A 13,835-nucleotide genomic window follows, 5' to 3' on the forward strand; every position below is an offset into this window, starting at 1 on the left:
TTTTTCGTTTTTGGTTTTCTGTTTTTCCATGTATAAGGCGCACTGGATTACAAGGCGCACTGTTTATTTTGGAGAAAATTTAAGACTTAAGTGCGCCTTATAGTCGTGAAAATACAGTACTCTGATTTTCCCACCAAATCCCAAAAACATGCATGCTAAGCTAATTGCAGACTAAATTACCGCTAGCGCCTTCGTGTGCCCTGCGATTGGCTTACAACCGATTGAGGCTATCCCCCGCCTGGTGCCCAAAGTCAGCTGGGACATGCTCCAGCACCCATGTGACCCTTGTGAGGATAGGTGCATTGAAAATGGATGAATATATGTTGCAACATTAGTGTGTCCTGTTGAATAAAATGTTGGAAATGGCAATTTTGTGGATAAAAGGTACACTTTTACGACACTGTTGGGATAGACTCCAGCACCCTTCACGACCCTTGTGAGGATAAGCTGTTCAGAAAATGAATGAATAAGTAAGTGAATAAGTATAATAATAAGACACTAGCCTGTGTCTAATTGAACTGCTAACGGTATAACGAAGATAAAAGTAGCTAATACGGGAAGGATCAGAATGGTGTATTTTGCAGAGTAATACACATAGAAGTACACACATGTACACAAACATTAATGTTGACTACAGCATTCAGGTGACATACAAATGAACACAGAACTAGCTCACCCATTAAAGTGATATATGCTGTAATTAACACGGAAATGGAGCACTGACGAACATATCTCATGTTTACCCACTGTTTGTCTGAAATCCAACATGGCCTCTTTAGGATAATCAATGAGGCTGCCATTTTAAACCTCCATGGGGTCACTACAACATGTGTTGTTACTGCATATTTTTAAATTTTCAGAATCCTGGAATACGCCAACATTTCCCAATACAGTAATACCTTGACATACGAGTGCCACAACATACAGGGGATTTAAGATACGGGTAAAATCCTGAGCAAGTATTTGTCTTGAGATACGAGTATATGAGACGCTGCTAATGAGCACTGGGCGGAGCTTTGCAATTTTTCATGTGTTTTTGTTGCATTATTGCAGAATTAAGGGAAACACAATGGATCCAAAGCAAGTCGGTGCAATGAAGGGTAGTGCGAAGAAAATCCGTAGGATGATAATCGATATTAAGCATGAAATAATGGAAAAACTTACGTATTTTCACGACTATAAGGCGCACTTGAAAGTCTTAAAATTGTCACCGATCTTTGGGTCGCCGGTCTTTTGGTCGCCAGTCTTCTGGTCGCCAGTATTTAGTCGCTGGTCAAATGTACTTAGATATTAAACAGTACTTAGATATTAAACTCTCTTAGATATTAAACTCTCTTAGATATTAAACTCTCTTAGATATTAAACTCTCTTAGATATTAAACTGACTATGAATGAACATTACTAATACTGAATGAATATTACTAATACTTTTTACAATTATTACTATGACTTCAACAAATATCACTGTTACTTTTACGAATATTACTATTACTTTTATGAATATTACTATTATTTTTACGAAGATTTCTATTACATTTACGAATATTACCATTAAGAATGTTACTATTACAAATAATATTCTCATTATTCTCATTATCCTCATTATTATTATATTATATATTTTTTAACAATAAAACATGAACATCATAGTGAAAAACACTACTAATTAGTACTACTTTCAGTTTAAATAGGGAATACAGCGCAAATACTCTTTTTCAGATCAACTATTTGATTTAAAAAAATAACTTAAAGGTGTATATACTCCATATTGACAAAAATGCAAATAGAAAGATTTATTTTCATATTTGTTATTGGACTTTGTATAAAAGTATTACCCCCATTGAAGCTAAGAATGGCAAACGCTACGAGTGACTGTTGTTTGTTGTTGATAGAAATTTCCTGTTGCGCTAATATGCCTACAATGGGAACTTAGTCATAGGAAACAACCCTCGGGGCTCTAGTCGGATCTACCCGCTAAATGTTGGGGATCAGTGAAGCAAAGACAATTTGTTTGTTTGTTTATTACTATTACTTTTAAAAATATTACTACTACTTTTACGAATATTACTATTACTGTTACAAATATTTCTATTACTTTTACGAATTACACTATTACTTGTACAAATTTAACTATTACTTTACAAATATTACTATAATTTTTATGAATATTACTATTACTTTTACAAATATTTCTATTACTTTTACGAATTTTACCATTACTTTTACGAATATTACTATTATTTTTACGAATTTTACAATTACTTTTACGAATAGTACTATTACTTTTACGAATATTACTATTACGAATAGTACTATTACTTTGATGAATATTACTATTACGAATAGTACTATTACTTTGATGAATATTACTATTACGAATAGTACTATTACAAAGAATATTCTCATTATTCTCATTAGTCTCATTATTCTCATTAGTCTCATTAGTCTCATTATTCTCATTATTCTCATTATTTTCATTTTTCTCATTTTTCTCATTTTTCTCATTTTTCTCATTTTTCTCAATTTTCTCATTTTTCTCATTTTTCTCATTTTTCTCATTTTTCTCATTTTCTCAATACTCTCATTAGTCTCATTATTCTCATTTTTCTCATTTTTCTCATTTTTCTCATTTTTCTCATTTTTCTCATTTTTCTCATTTTTCTCATTTTTCTCATTTTTCTCATTTTTCTCATTTTCTCAATACTCTCATTAGTCTCATTATTCTCATTATTCTCATTATTCTAATTATTCTCATTATCCTCATTTTTATTATTATATAATATATGACTGTTATATGTGACTGTTGTTTGTTGTTGATAGAAATTTCCTGTTGCGCTAATATGCCTACAATGGGAACTTAGTCATAGGAAACAACCCTCGGGGCTCTAGTCGGATCTACCCACTAAATGTTGGGAATCAGTGAAGCAAAGACAATTTGTTTGTTTGTTTATTACTATTACTTTTAAAAATATTACTATTACTTTTACGAATATTACTATTACTGTTACAAATATTTCTATTACTTTTACGAATTACACTATTACTTGTACGAATTTAACTATTACTTTACAAATATTACTATAATTTTTATGAATATTACTATTATTTTTACAAATATTTCTATTACTTTTACGAATTTTACCATTACTTTTACGAATATTACTATTATTTTTACAAATTTTACAATTACTTTTACGAATAGTACTATTACTTTTACGAATATTACTATTACGAATAGTACTATTACTTTGATGAATATTACTATTACGAATAGTACTATTACAAAGAATATTCTCATTATTCTCATTATTCTCATTATTCTCATTATTCTCATTAGTCTCATTATTCTCATTATTCTCATTATTCTCATTATTCTCATTTTTCTCATTTTTCTCATTTTTCTCATTTTTCTCATTTTTCTCATTTTCTCAATACTCTCAGTCTCATTAGTCTCATTATTCTCATTTTTCTCATTTTTCTCATTTTTCTCATTTTTCTCATTTTTTTCATTTTTCTCATTTTTCTCATTTTTCTCATTTTTCTCATTTTTCTCATTTTTCCTCATTTTTCTCATTTTTCTCATTTTTCTCATTTTTCTCATTTTTCTCATTTTCTCAATACTCTCATTAGTCTCATTATTCTCATTATTCTAATTATTCTCATTATCCTCATTTTTATTATTATATAATATATGACTGTTATATGTGACTGTTGTTTGTTGTTGATAGAAATTTCCTGTTGCGCTAATATGCCTACAATGGGAACTTAGTCATAGGAAACAACCCTCGGGGCTCTAGTCGGTACTACCCGCTAAATGTTGGGGATCAGTGAAGCAAAGACAATTTGTTTGTTTTCTGTGTACATTTGGTCCTGCTGGCGTTTGTTTCTCTTGCTGTTTGTGTTTATGCACATTTGTTGTTGATGGGATGCCCTCCGAATGTTTCTCCAACTAGCAATTTTCTGCCTGGTCGCCTCTCGTGCGCTTTGGTCTTTATCGGCTGTCAAAACACTGGGAATTTATATACATTTAGAGATCTGTTGGAGACAGGCTAGAATTATATTTAAAGGGGAAAACGCATGTGTCAGGGTAGCGCGGGTGTAAGTACTAATTTCCTAAGGCATGGAGGGATAGGTGTATTTTGATGACAGGCTTGGAAAACATCGATAAATGCCTTAGGGGGAGGGATGCAGTTTGGTATGGCTTCAATTAGGGTGGTATTTGACTACTAATGGTGAATAGGTAAGTTATGTGTAGTGGATGCACATATTGTCTATGGGAGGAGTATTTTAGATATAATGTTTAGATTTTTTTAAGTAAATGGGTTAAAAGAACTGGATTAAAAGCCCTGTATATTTAGTTTTTTTATAGATCTAAAACAATGTTTATTTGAGTTTTTTTTAAATATATTTTGTGATTTTATTAAAGGATTTTTGGACTAAAAATACAGAAAAAAATGATTAAAAAATTGCAATTATTGATTTAAAAGGGGGAAAATTAGGAAATATAATATACATCTATACTCTTCATTTTAAGGGTCGGACCATTTTAGTTAATAAATGGATTAAAAGAACTGGATTAAAAGCCCTGAATATTCAGTTTTTAATAGATCTAAAACAATGTTTATTTTAGTTTTTTTAAATATATTTTTAGATTTTACAAAATTATTTTTGAACTAAAAAAATGATTAAAAATTTGCTATAATTGATTTAAAAGGGGGAAAATCAGGAAATTTAATATACATCCATACTCTTCATTTCAAGGGCCAGACCATTTTAGATATAATATTTAGATATTTTTTTGGGAAATGGATTAAAAGAACTGGATTAAAAGCCCTGAATATTCATTTTTTTTATAGATAGAAAACAATGTTTATTTTAGCTTTTTTTAAAATATATTTTTAGATTTTACAAAATGTTTTTTGAACTAAAAACACAGAAAAAAATGATTAAAAAATTGCAATTATTGATTTAAAAGGGGGAAAATGAGGAAATTTGATATGCATCTAAAATTATCATTTTATTTTGATCCTAAAACACAAAGATTTTATTTTTTTTATAAATGGATTAAAAGAACTGGATTAAAAGCCCTGCGATATCCAGTTTTTATAGATCTAAAACAATGTTTATTTTAGCTTTTTTTAAATATATTTTTTGATTTTACAAAATGATTTTTGAACTAAAAACACAGTAAAAAATTGATTAAAAAATTACAATTATTGGTTTAAAATGGGGAAAATCAGGAAATTCAATATACATCTATACTCTTCATTTTAAGGGCCGGCTCATTTTAGATATAATATTTAGATATTTATTTTAATAAATTGATTAAAAGAACTGGATTACAAAACCTGAATATTCAGTTTTTTATAGATGGAAAACAATGTTTATTTTAGCTTTTTTTAAATATATTTTTAGATTTCACACAATGATTTTTGGACTAAAAATACAGAAAAAAATTGATTAAAAAATTACAATTATTGATTTAAAAGGGGGAAAAAAAAATCAGGAAATTCAATATACATCTATACTCTTCATTTGAATTTGATCCTAAAACAGCTCCAATCCAATGCCATTGGCTCAAATGTAATAAAAACTTTAACTGCTAATACGTCAACAATCCAAGCAAAAACTGGAATTTGTTTGGACCTACCCACCAAAAATACAAATTCGGACTTCAACCTGCATCTGGAACTTCTAACACGCCCATTTTTTAACCATTGTTTTGCATATACATCACCACCATCCAATTTTGTAGTTATTTTCCCCAAAAAACATACAAATAGAAGTAGATGGCAACCTACCTCTGAAGTGTTGACCCGGCCCTCCTGGAAGGAGCAGTCGCTGGCATCCTGGGTACACATGTGGCGGTATTTGCACCAGTGACAAGGAAATTTTCCATCCACACAGGAAAGACACCTGCCAGGAAACAAAAAATGTGGTGATTTATGATAAGGTGAATTAATATGTAGGAAACAACAACAGATTCCATTAGATAAGTTCTTGCATTAAATAATATCAACACGCAAGCATATACAATGAGTGATGACCTGATTCCCAGTAAATATGTGGAATAGTATACATATATAGTCATTCCTGACACAATAATCAGTCGATAAATATGATACTAATATGTATATTTCTGAGCTTTCACTTGCAGGCCCCCTTTTTAATATACTTGAATAAATACGGTAATAATAACAACTACCAAAATTCTATTCAATTATTATTATTGCTATTATGAATATTACTATTACTTTTCAAATATTACTATTACTTTTACGAATATTACTATTACTTTTACGAATATTCCTACTACTTTTACAAATATTACTATTACTTTTACGAATTGTACTATTTTACGAATATTACAATTACTTTTACAAATAATACTATTACAAATATTTCTATTACTTTTATGAATATTACTATTACTTTTACAAATATCACTATTACTTTTATGAATATTAGTATTACTTTTACAAATATTACTATTACTTTTACAAATATTACTATTACAAATATTTCTATTACTTTTATGAATATTAGTATTACTTTTACAAATATTACTATTACTTTTACAAACATTACTATTACTTTTACAAATACTACTATTACTTTTATAAATTTTACTATTACTTTGATGAATATTACTAATACTTTGATGAATAACCCTATTACAAATATTACTATTACGGATTTTACTAGTACTTTAACGAATATTACTTTTACGAATATTACTATTACTTTTACGAATATTACTATTACTATGACAATATAACTATTACTTTTATAAATATTACTATTATGAATAGTACTATTACAAAGAATACTCTCATCATTCTCATTATTCTCATTATTCACATTATTCTCATTATTCTCATTATTCTAATCATTATTATCATACATATTTTTTAACAGTAAAACATGAGCATTATAGTGAAAAACACTACTAATTAGTACTACTTTCAGTTTTAATAGGGAATACAGCGCAAATACTCCTTTTCAGACCAATTATTTGATTTAAAAAAATAACTTAAAGGTTTATGTACTTCAAATATTTTTCTAATATGGTAGTTACCACATTTAAATGTCAAGTGTAAGTGTGGCCTTGAGTTTTAGGACTTTATCAAAACTGTCAGCACGACCCGAACGAAGGACGAAAACATCACAGAGTTGAAAAAAAAAAAAAAACTAAACAGAAAAATCCACTCTTCTCTCCTTATGTTCCATTTCTGGAGGCTTTAAGTGCAATAAGCTGGCAAGCCAAGATAAGCTTCTTTTTCCTCATAATGCTTTTTGTCTTCTTTACAAAATCAATACGCAAAGTGTATATTAACACATTCCAAAATTGATTCCTTGATGAAAACAAGCCATTCGAGACAAATCCTTTACATGCAAACTAATTCTTTTGGGTTGTATTTTTCCCCCGGAACAATTAAATGTTGTTTCTTCATTAACTGTCATAATAAAATACGGACTTTCTCTAATTTTAGAGCAAGAGTGAACGTCAACTCGATTTCATGTGGGTTGGACCATTTTAGATATAATATTTAGATTTTTTTTTATTTTTATAAATTGATTAAAAAACCTGAATATTTAGTTTTTATAGATCTAAAACAATGTTTATTTTAGCTTTTTTTAAATATATTTTTAGATTTTACTAAATGATTTTTGAACTAAAAACAGAATAAAATGATTAAAAAATATACAATTATTGATTTAAAAAGGGGAAATCAGGAAGTTCAATATACATCTATACTCTTCATTTTATTTTGATTCTAAAATCAGAGATATAATATTTTGATTTTTTTTAATAAATGGATTAAAAGAACTCGATTAAAAGCCCTGAGTATTCTGTTTTTTTTAGATCTAAAACAATATTTACTCTAGCTTTTTTATATACATTTTTAGATTTTACAAAATGATTTTTTGAACTAAAAACACAGAAAAAAATGATTAAAAAAATTACAATAATTGATTTAAAAGGGGGAAAAAAATCAGAAAATTTAATATACATCTATACTTCATTTTAATCTAATCCTAAAACATAAAATCAGCACTCACGATTTACTTCCCCGGACCCCACAAAATCATCCGACGGACCAGATTTGGCCCCCCGTCCACCACTTTGCCACCTATTTTCTAGAATTGTCTCCCAGAAATCGAACACAAATACTCCTTATTTGACTACCACATAAAATACACAATCAACAGTAAAACTTTACCATTGAGTGAGTGAATGGGATGGTACTTACAACGTTATGCTAACATTTCGGGTGTTTGTTAGTAGAGTTAGTCAGTCAGAAGATCCTCACTATTAACCCTGAGGTTTATCGATTTTCTTTACGAATCCGTGTGTGTGTATTGGGGGGTGGTACTTGTGTTTAAACTACACAAATATACACAAAATAAGACTCACTTAGATGCACAATGTGTCACCTGCATTGACATAGTGCAATTCCTTTGGGTCAGTTGAATATTGGAGTGTTACAGTCCACTCGTCAATGCTTTGGACAACTGGCCTGGATAAGTGTACTGCTGCACTTGAGTCAATAACAACTCCCTCAACACACACACAAACACATTCACGGCACCCTCGCCTCACTATTTAACAAGGCCTAGCTCCAGAGTGAAGTCAAACACATTTTCAATCTTGTCGGAGCTCATTTTTTAGCTGGAAGAGAATCAATAATACAAATATTTTGAATTGGTTAGTACAGTTATGTATTAAGAGAGGCATGGGGATGGGATTTTTACACTTAAATTGGTTTGAAAATAAGTGTAATGAATGGGAAAAATGTTATATAACATATTAGGCCAAGATGTGGGCAAAGTACGGTCTGCGGGCCATATCCGGGCCGCTAGGCTTTTTAATCCGGCCCGCTGACGTTGTCCAAATATATATTTTTTCTGCCCCAAGATGGCGCCATCACGGGGAAGCCAGTGGCAGTAGTTCTGTCCAATCTTATTTGTTTTTGGTGTTTTACCGTCCCTCTATCTTTTTTTAAATTACATTTTAATATTTCTTAATACATTCCTTTTGACTTGACTTTGTACTTTATACTTTTTACTTGAATGATGAGTGATGAGTATGTGAATACTTGAGTCCCTTTTTTATGTTGATGTTTCATATGTACTGTTAACGGATGCACTTTTTTATATGTATTGTATCTTGTGCTGACCCCGCCCATCTGTTAACATTCTTAAAGTCAATCTCGCGCCCCCGTGCCCAAAAGTTTGTCCACCCCTGCATTAGGCTGTCTACAGTTTTCTTTAATTATGTTCCATATTAAAGTGGAAAACAGAAAATATTATTGTATATTTTTAGATTTTGCCAAATGAGCTAAAAACACAAAAAAATGATTAAAAAATGACAATTATTGATTTAAAAGGAAAAAAATCAGGAAATTTAATATACATTTATACCGGGGGTGGGCAAACGTTTGGGCCCGGGGGCCACATTGACTTTAAAAAATTGACATATGGGCGGGGTCAGCACAAGATTGGATTGGATTGGATTGGATAACTTTATTCATCCCATATTCGGGAAATTACATTGTGGCAGGTAGCAAGAGGGTGATTAGACAGAATAAACAGCATCAATCATTAAAATCATCAAATCATTAAAACATAAAAGCCGCAATCCGTTAACAGTACATATGAAACATAAAAATAGGACTAAAGTATTACCATACTCATCACTCATCATTAAAGTCAAAAGAATAAAGTACAAAGTCAAGTAAAAAGGAATGTATTAAGAAATATTAAAATGTAATTTTAAAAAAGATAGAGGGGCTGTAAAACACGAAAAACAAATAAGAGTGGACACAACTACTGCCACAGGCTTCCGCGTGAAAGAAAATAAATAAATAAAAATTTTTTTTAAAAAAATTGGAGAACGTCGGGCCGGATTAAAAAGCCTGGCGGGCCGGATGTGGCCCGCAGGCCGTAGTTTGCCCATGTCTGATCTATACTCTTCATTTTAATTTGATCCTAAAACAGAAAGTCAGCAGTCATGATTGACATTCCCGGGCCACACAAAATGATGTGGCGGACCAGATTTGGCCAACGGGCCACCACTTGGACACCTGTGACATACACCAAGTCCCTCATAAAATGGTGCAGTTAGCCATTAGCCCTCTTCAGCTACATCGAACAAATGAGAACCTTCTCATCTAGGGAATAAGACTCATTATAAGATTTTATTGCATCTCGACACAGTGAAGTCCAAAAAGCCGCTACCAATACTACGGTCTCAAACCCCAGTTTAATTACGCCAGGTCACACTTATTGGAAATTGAAGTGGAATTGATTCAAAAGCTTTTGTAACTACAGAGTTTAAAACCTGACCCAATCGCAACAAAAAACCCACAAAAGCCTTCAAATCTAATTAAATAACCTAACAAAATACAAAAAAAAAACATTTATTATGCATTTCATTTCCCCAATTATTTATATATGTACCGTATTTTCACGACTATAAGGCACACTTAAAAGTCTTAAATTTTCTCCAAAAGACAGTGCGCCTTATAATCCAGTGTGCCTTATATATGGAAAAAACAGAAAACGAAAAACCACCACTGTCGGATATTAAAAAAACACAAACGCCTGAACTGAAACAAGACTGCTAAATATGCAGATGCCCTCTTGGTTTACAAAATATTCCATCATATAGCTCTTCCCCCACTGCAAGATTTTATACAAAAAATACAAAACATCAACAATGGCTGGCTCTAGAGGTGACTGCAAAGTAGTGAGTGCTTCATACCTGGAAGTCAACAGCAATTACCGTATTTTCACGACTATAAGGCGCACTTAAAAGTCTTACATTTTCTCCAAAATAGACAGTGCGCCTTATAATCCAGTGCGCCTTATATATGGAAAAAAACAGAAAACAAAAAAAACACCACTGTTGGATATTAAAAAAACACAAATGGCTGAAATTGGACAATACTGTTAAATATGCAGATGCCATCTTACTTTACAAAATCTTCCATCATATAGCTCCTCCCCCACTGCAAGATTTTATACAAAAAAATCCAAAACATCAACAATGGCAGGCTCTAGAGGTGACTGTGAAGTAGTGAGTGCTTTATACCTGGAAGTCAATAGCATTTACCGTATTTTCACAACGATGAGGCACACTTAAAAGTCTTACATTTTCTCCAAAATAGACAGTGCGCCTTATAATACAGTGTGCCTTATAATACAGTGCGCCTTATAATACAATGCGCCTTATAATACAGTGCGCCTTATAATACAGTGCGCCTTATATATGAAAAAATGTCATTCATTGAGGGTGCACCTTATAATGCGGTGTGCCTTATAGTCGTGAAAATACGGTATATAAAATATATAAAATCCCTTCCCCCTCATTTTAAACCGCACAATATTCCTCCTCCCTCATACAAAATTATCCAAGGCCTCTTGTTAATACAAATGTCTAATAATGTAAAAAGATTGTGTAAATAGCCAGCAGGGTCATTTTGTGCCTTCTGTCTCCTTGTAGCTTTTCTAACTGAGTGCGCACCTGTTTTGTGTACAATAAGCTGCATCACACGCTGTGGTTCCGCGTTTGAGTCCGTCACGTTACTTGCCCCGGGCTCCCAGCCTGTTGCACGTTGCGCGTCAGCTGTTGTGCGTCGGCGTTAGTAAGCCAGTACGCTCTCATCCTCCAACATGCCCAAAGGGGGGAGGACTCCATTATCTACCACTGAGCGTGGCGGCCCCAGTGCCAGGCTTCCTACGGGCTAGGTCAAAGATTAAAAGCAGCAAGCTGATACTAAGGGGGGAAGGGGAGTGGCTGGCAGTGGGGAATATATATTTTGAGGTTATAGCGGAATGGCTGGGGGTGGGTTGCAGTTCTGGGGTCGAGGGTTTGATCCCAGGGTGGGGTGTCACTGTGTGGAGTTTGCTTGGAATAACGTGTATGCTAGGCTAATTGTTAGATTGCCTTTGTGTTGTTGTTCCTTGTGTCTGTGTAGATTTTTGTCAGGGTGGTCTGGTTTGCTCTCACATTATAAAAATGTCTATGCTAGGCTAATTGCTAAATTGTTGCTAGTTACAGTTTGGAGTTTGTATGTGCTTGTGTGGGGGTTTTCTATGGGTACTCTGGTTTCTTTTCACATGTTAACATGTATGCTAGGCTGATTGCTAAATTGGTGCTAGTTATTGTGTTGAGTTTGCATGTGATGCTGAGATTGTGTGGGTTTTCTCCGGGTACTCCGGTTTCCACACACATTGCAAAAACATGTATGCTAGGCTAATTGCTAAATTGCCCCTAGCCACTGTGTAGTGTTTGCTTGTTCTTTCTGGGCTTGTTTGGGTTTTCTCCGGGTACTCCGGTTTCCTCTCACATTGCATAAATATGTGCGCTAGGCTAATTGCTAAATTGTCGCTAGTCACTGTGTGGTGTTTGTATGTGCTTGTGTGGGGGTTTTCTCTGGGTACTCAAATTTTCCTCTCACATCCCAAAAACATGCATGCTAGGCTAATTGCTGAATTGCCCTCAGCCACTGTGTGTAGTCTGCATGTTCTCTCAGGCTTGTGTGGGTTTTCTCCGGGTACTCTAGTTTCCTCTCACATGGCAACAACATGGATGCTAGGCTAATTGCTAAATTGCTCTTAGCCACTGTGTGCTGTTTGCTTGTTCTCCCTGGGCTTGTGTGGGTTTTCTCTGGGTACTCCGGTTTACACTCACATTGCAACAACATGAATGCTAGGCTAATTACTAAATTGTCACTAGCCACTGTGTATAGTTTGCATGTGCTCCCAGGCTTGTATGGGTTTTCTCTGGGTACTCCGTTTTTCTCTCACATCGCAAACACACATGTATGCTAGGCTAATTGCTAAATTGCCCCAAGTCAATGTTGGGAGTTTGCATTTGCTCCTGGGCTTGTGTGGGTTTTCTCCAGGTACTCCGGTTTTCTCTCACATGGAGACAACATGTATGCTAGGCTAATTGCTAAATTGCCCTTCGACAATGTGTGGAGTTTGCATGTGCTCCCGGGTTTGTGTGGGTTTTCTCCAGGTACTCTGGTTTTCTCTCACATGGAGACAACATGTATGCTAGGCTAATTGCTATATTGCCCTTAGACAATGTGTATAGTTTGCATGTGCTCCCGGGTTTGTGTGGGTTTTCTCCAGGTACTCCGGTTTTCTCTCACATGGCAAAAACATTTATGCTAGGCTAATTGCTTGTTCTGCCAGGGCTAGTCTGGATTTTCTCCGGGTACTCCTTTTTTCCCCTCACATTGCAAAAATATGTATGCTAGGCAGGCTAATTGCTCAATTGCCCCTAGCCACTGTATGGAGTTTGCATGTGCTTGTATGGGGGTTTTCCCCGGGTACTCTCACATGGCAACAACATTTATGCTAGGCTAATTGCTTGGAGTTTGCATGTGCTCCTGGGCTGGTTTGGGTTTTCTTTGGGTACTCTGGTTTCCTCTCACATAGCAAAAGTATGTATGCTAGGCTAATCGATGCTATAGATGTTATAGATGCTATTCACTGTAGGTTAATAATGCTGAATTAGCACTCAGTCTCAAAAAGGGGGGAATGTGTTCCTTAAATTGGTTTTTGGATTGGTTGCAACAAGCAAATGTAATATTAATTTATTTAGGATTAAGCTCAGTCCAGACAAGAGGCCCAGGTGAGCCTCCTCACCGAGCGAGCCCACTCCATTATGCTGCAAATTAACGGAAAATTACTATGCAGATATATGCAAGGCCAAGAGCAAAGTGCAGGCAACCAAATAGACTTGATTAATGAGACGGGGAATGCGAGTGGGACATGACAAGGGAAAAGCTTGGGGAGGATGGAGAAGGCTTTGCGAG

The 13,835-nt window shown here is 33.6% G+C and overlaps 1 protein-coding gene across 1 annotated transcript in view; it reads right to left on the bottom strand.

The window, feature by feature from the left end:
• Nucleotides 1–13,835, bottom strand: part of LOC144196622 (plexin-A1-like) — a 247,589-nt gene that overhangs the window by 92,467 nt on the left and 141,287 nt on the right. Inside the window, exon 9 of the mRNA XM_077716977.1 lies at nucleotides 5,802–5,916. Coding sequence (XP_077573103.1) covers nucleotides 5,802–5,916 — 115 coding nt within the window. The remainder of the gene's footprint in view (nucleotides 1–5,801; nucleotides 5,917–13,835) is intronic.

This window comes from Stigmatopora nigra, chromosome 1 (genome assembly GCF_051989575.1).
Source record: "Stigmatopora nigra isolate UIUO_SnigA chromosome 1, RoL_Snig_1.1, whole genome shotgun sequence".
NCBI classification, from domain to species: Eukaryota; Metazoa; Chordata; class Actinopteri; order Syngnathiformes; family Syngnathidae; genus Stigmatopora; species Stigmatopora nigra.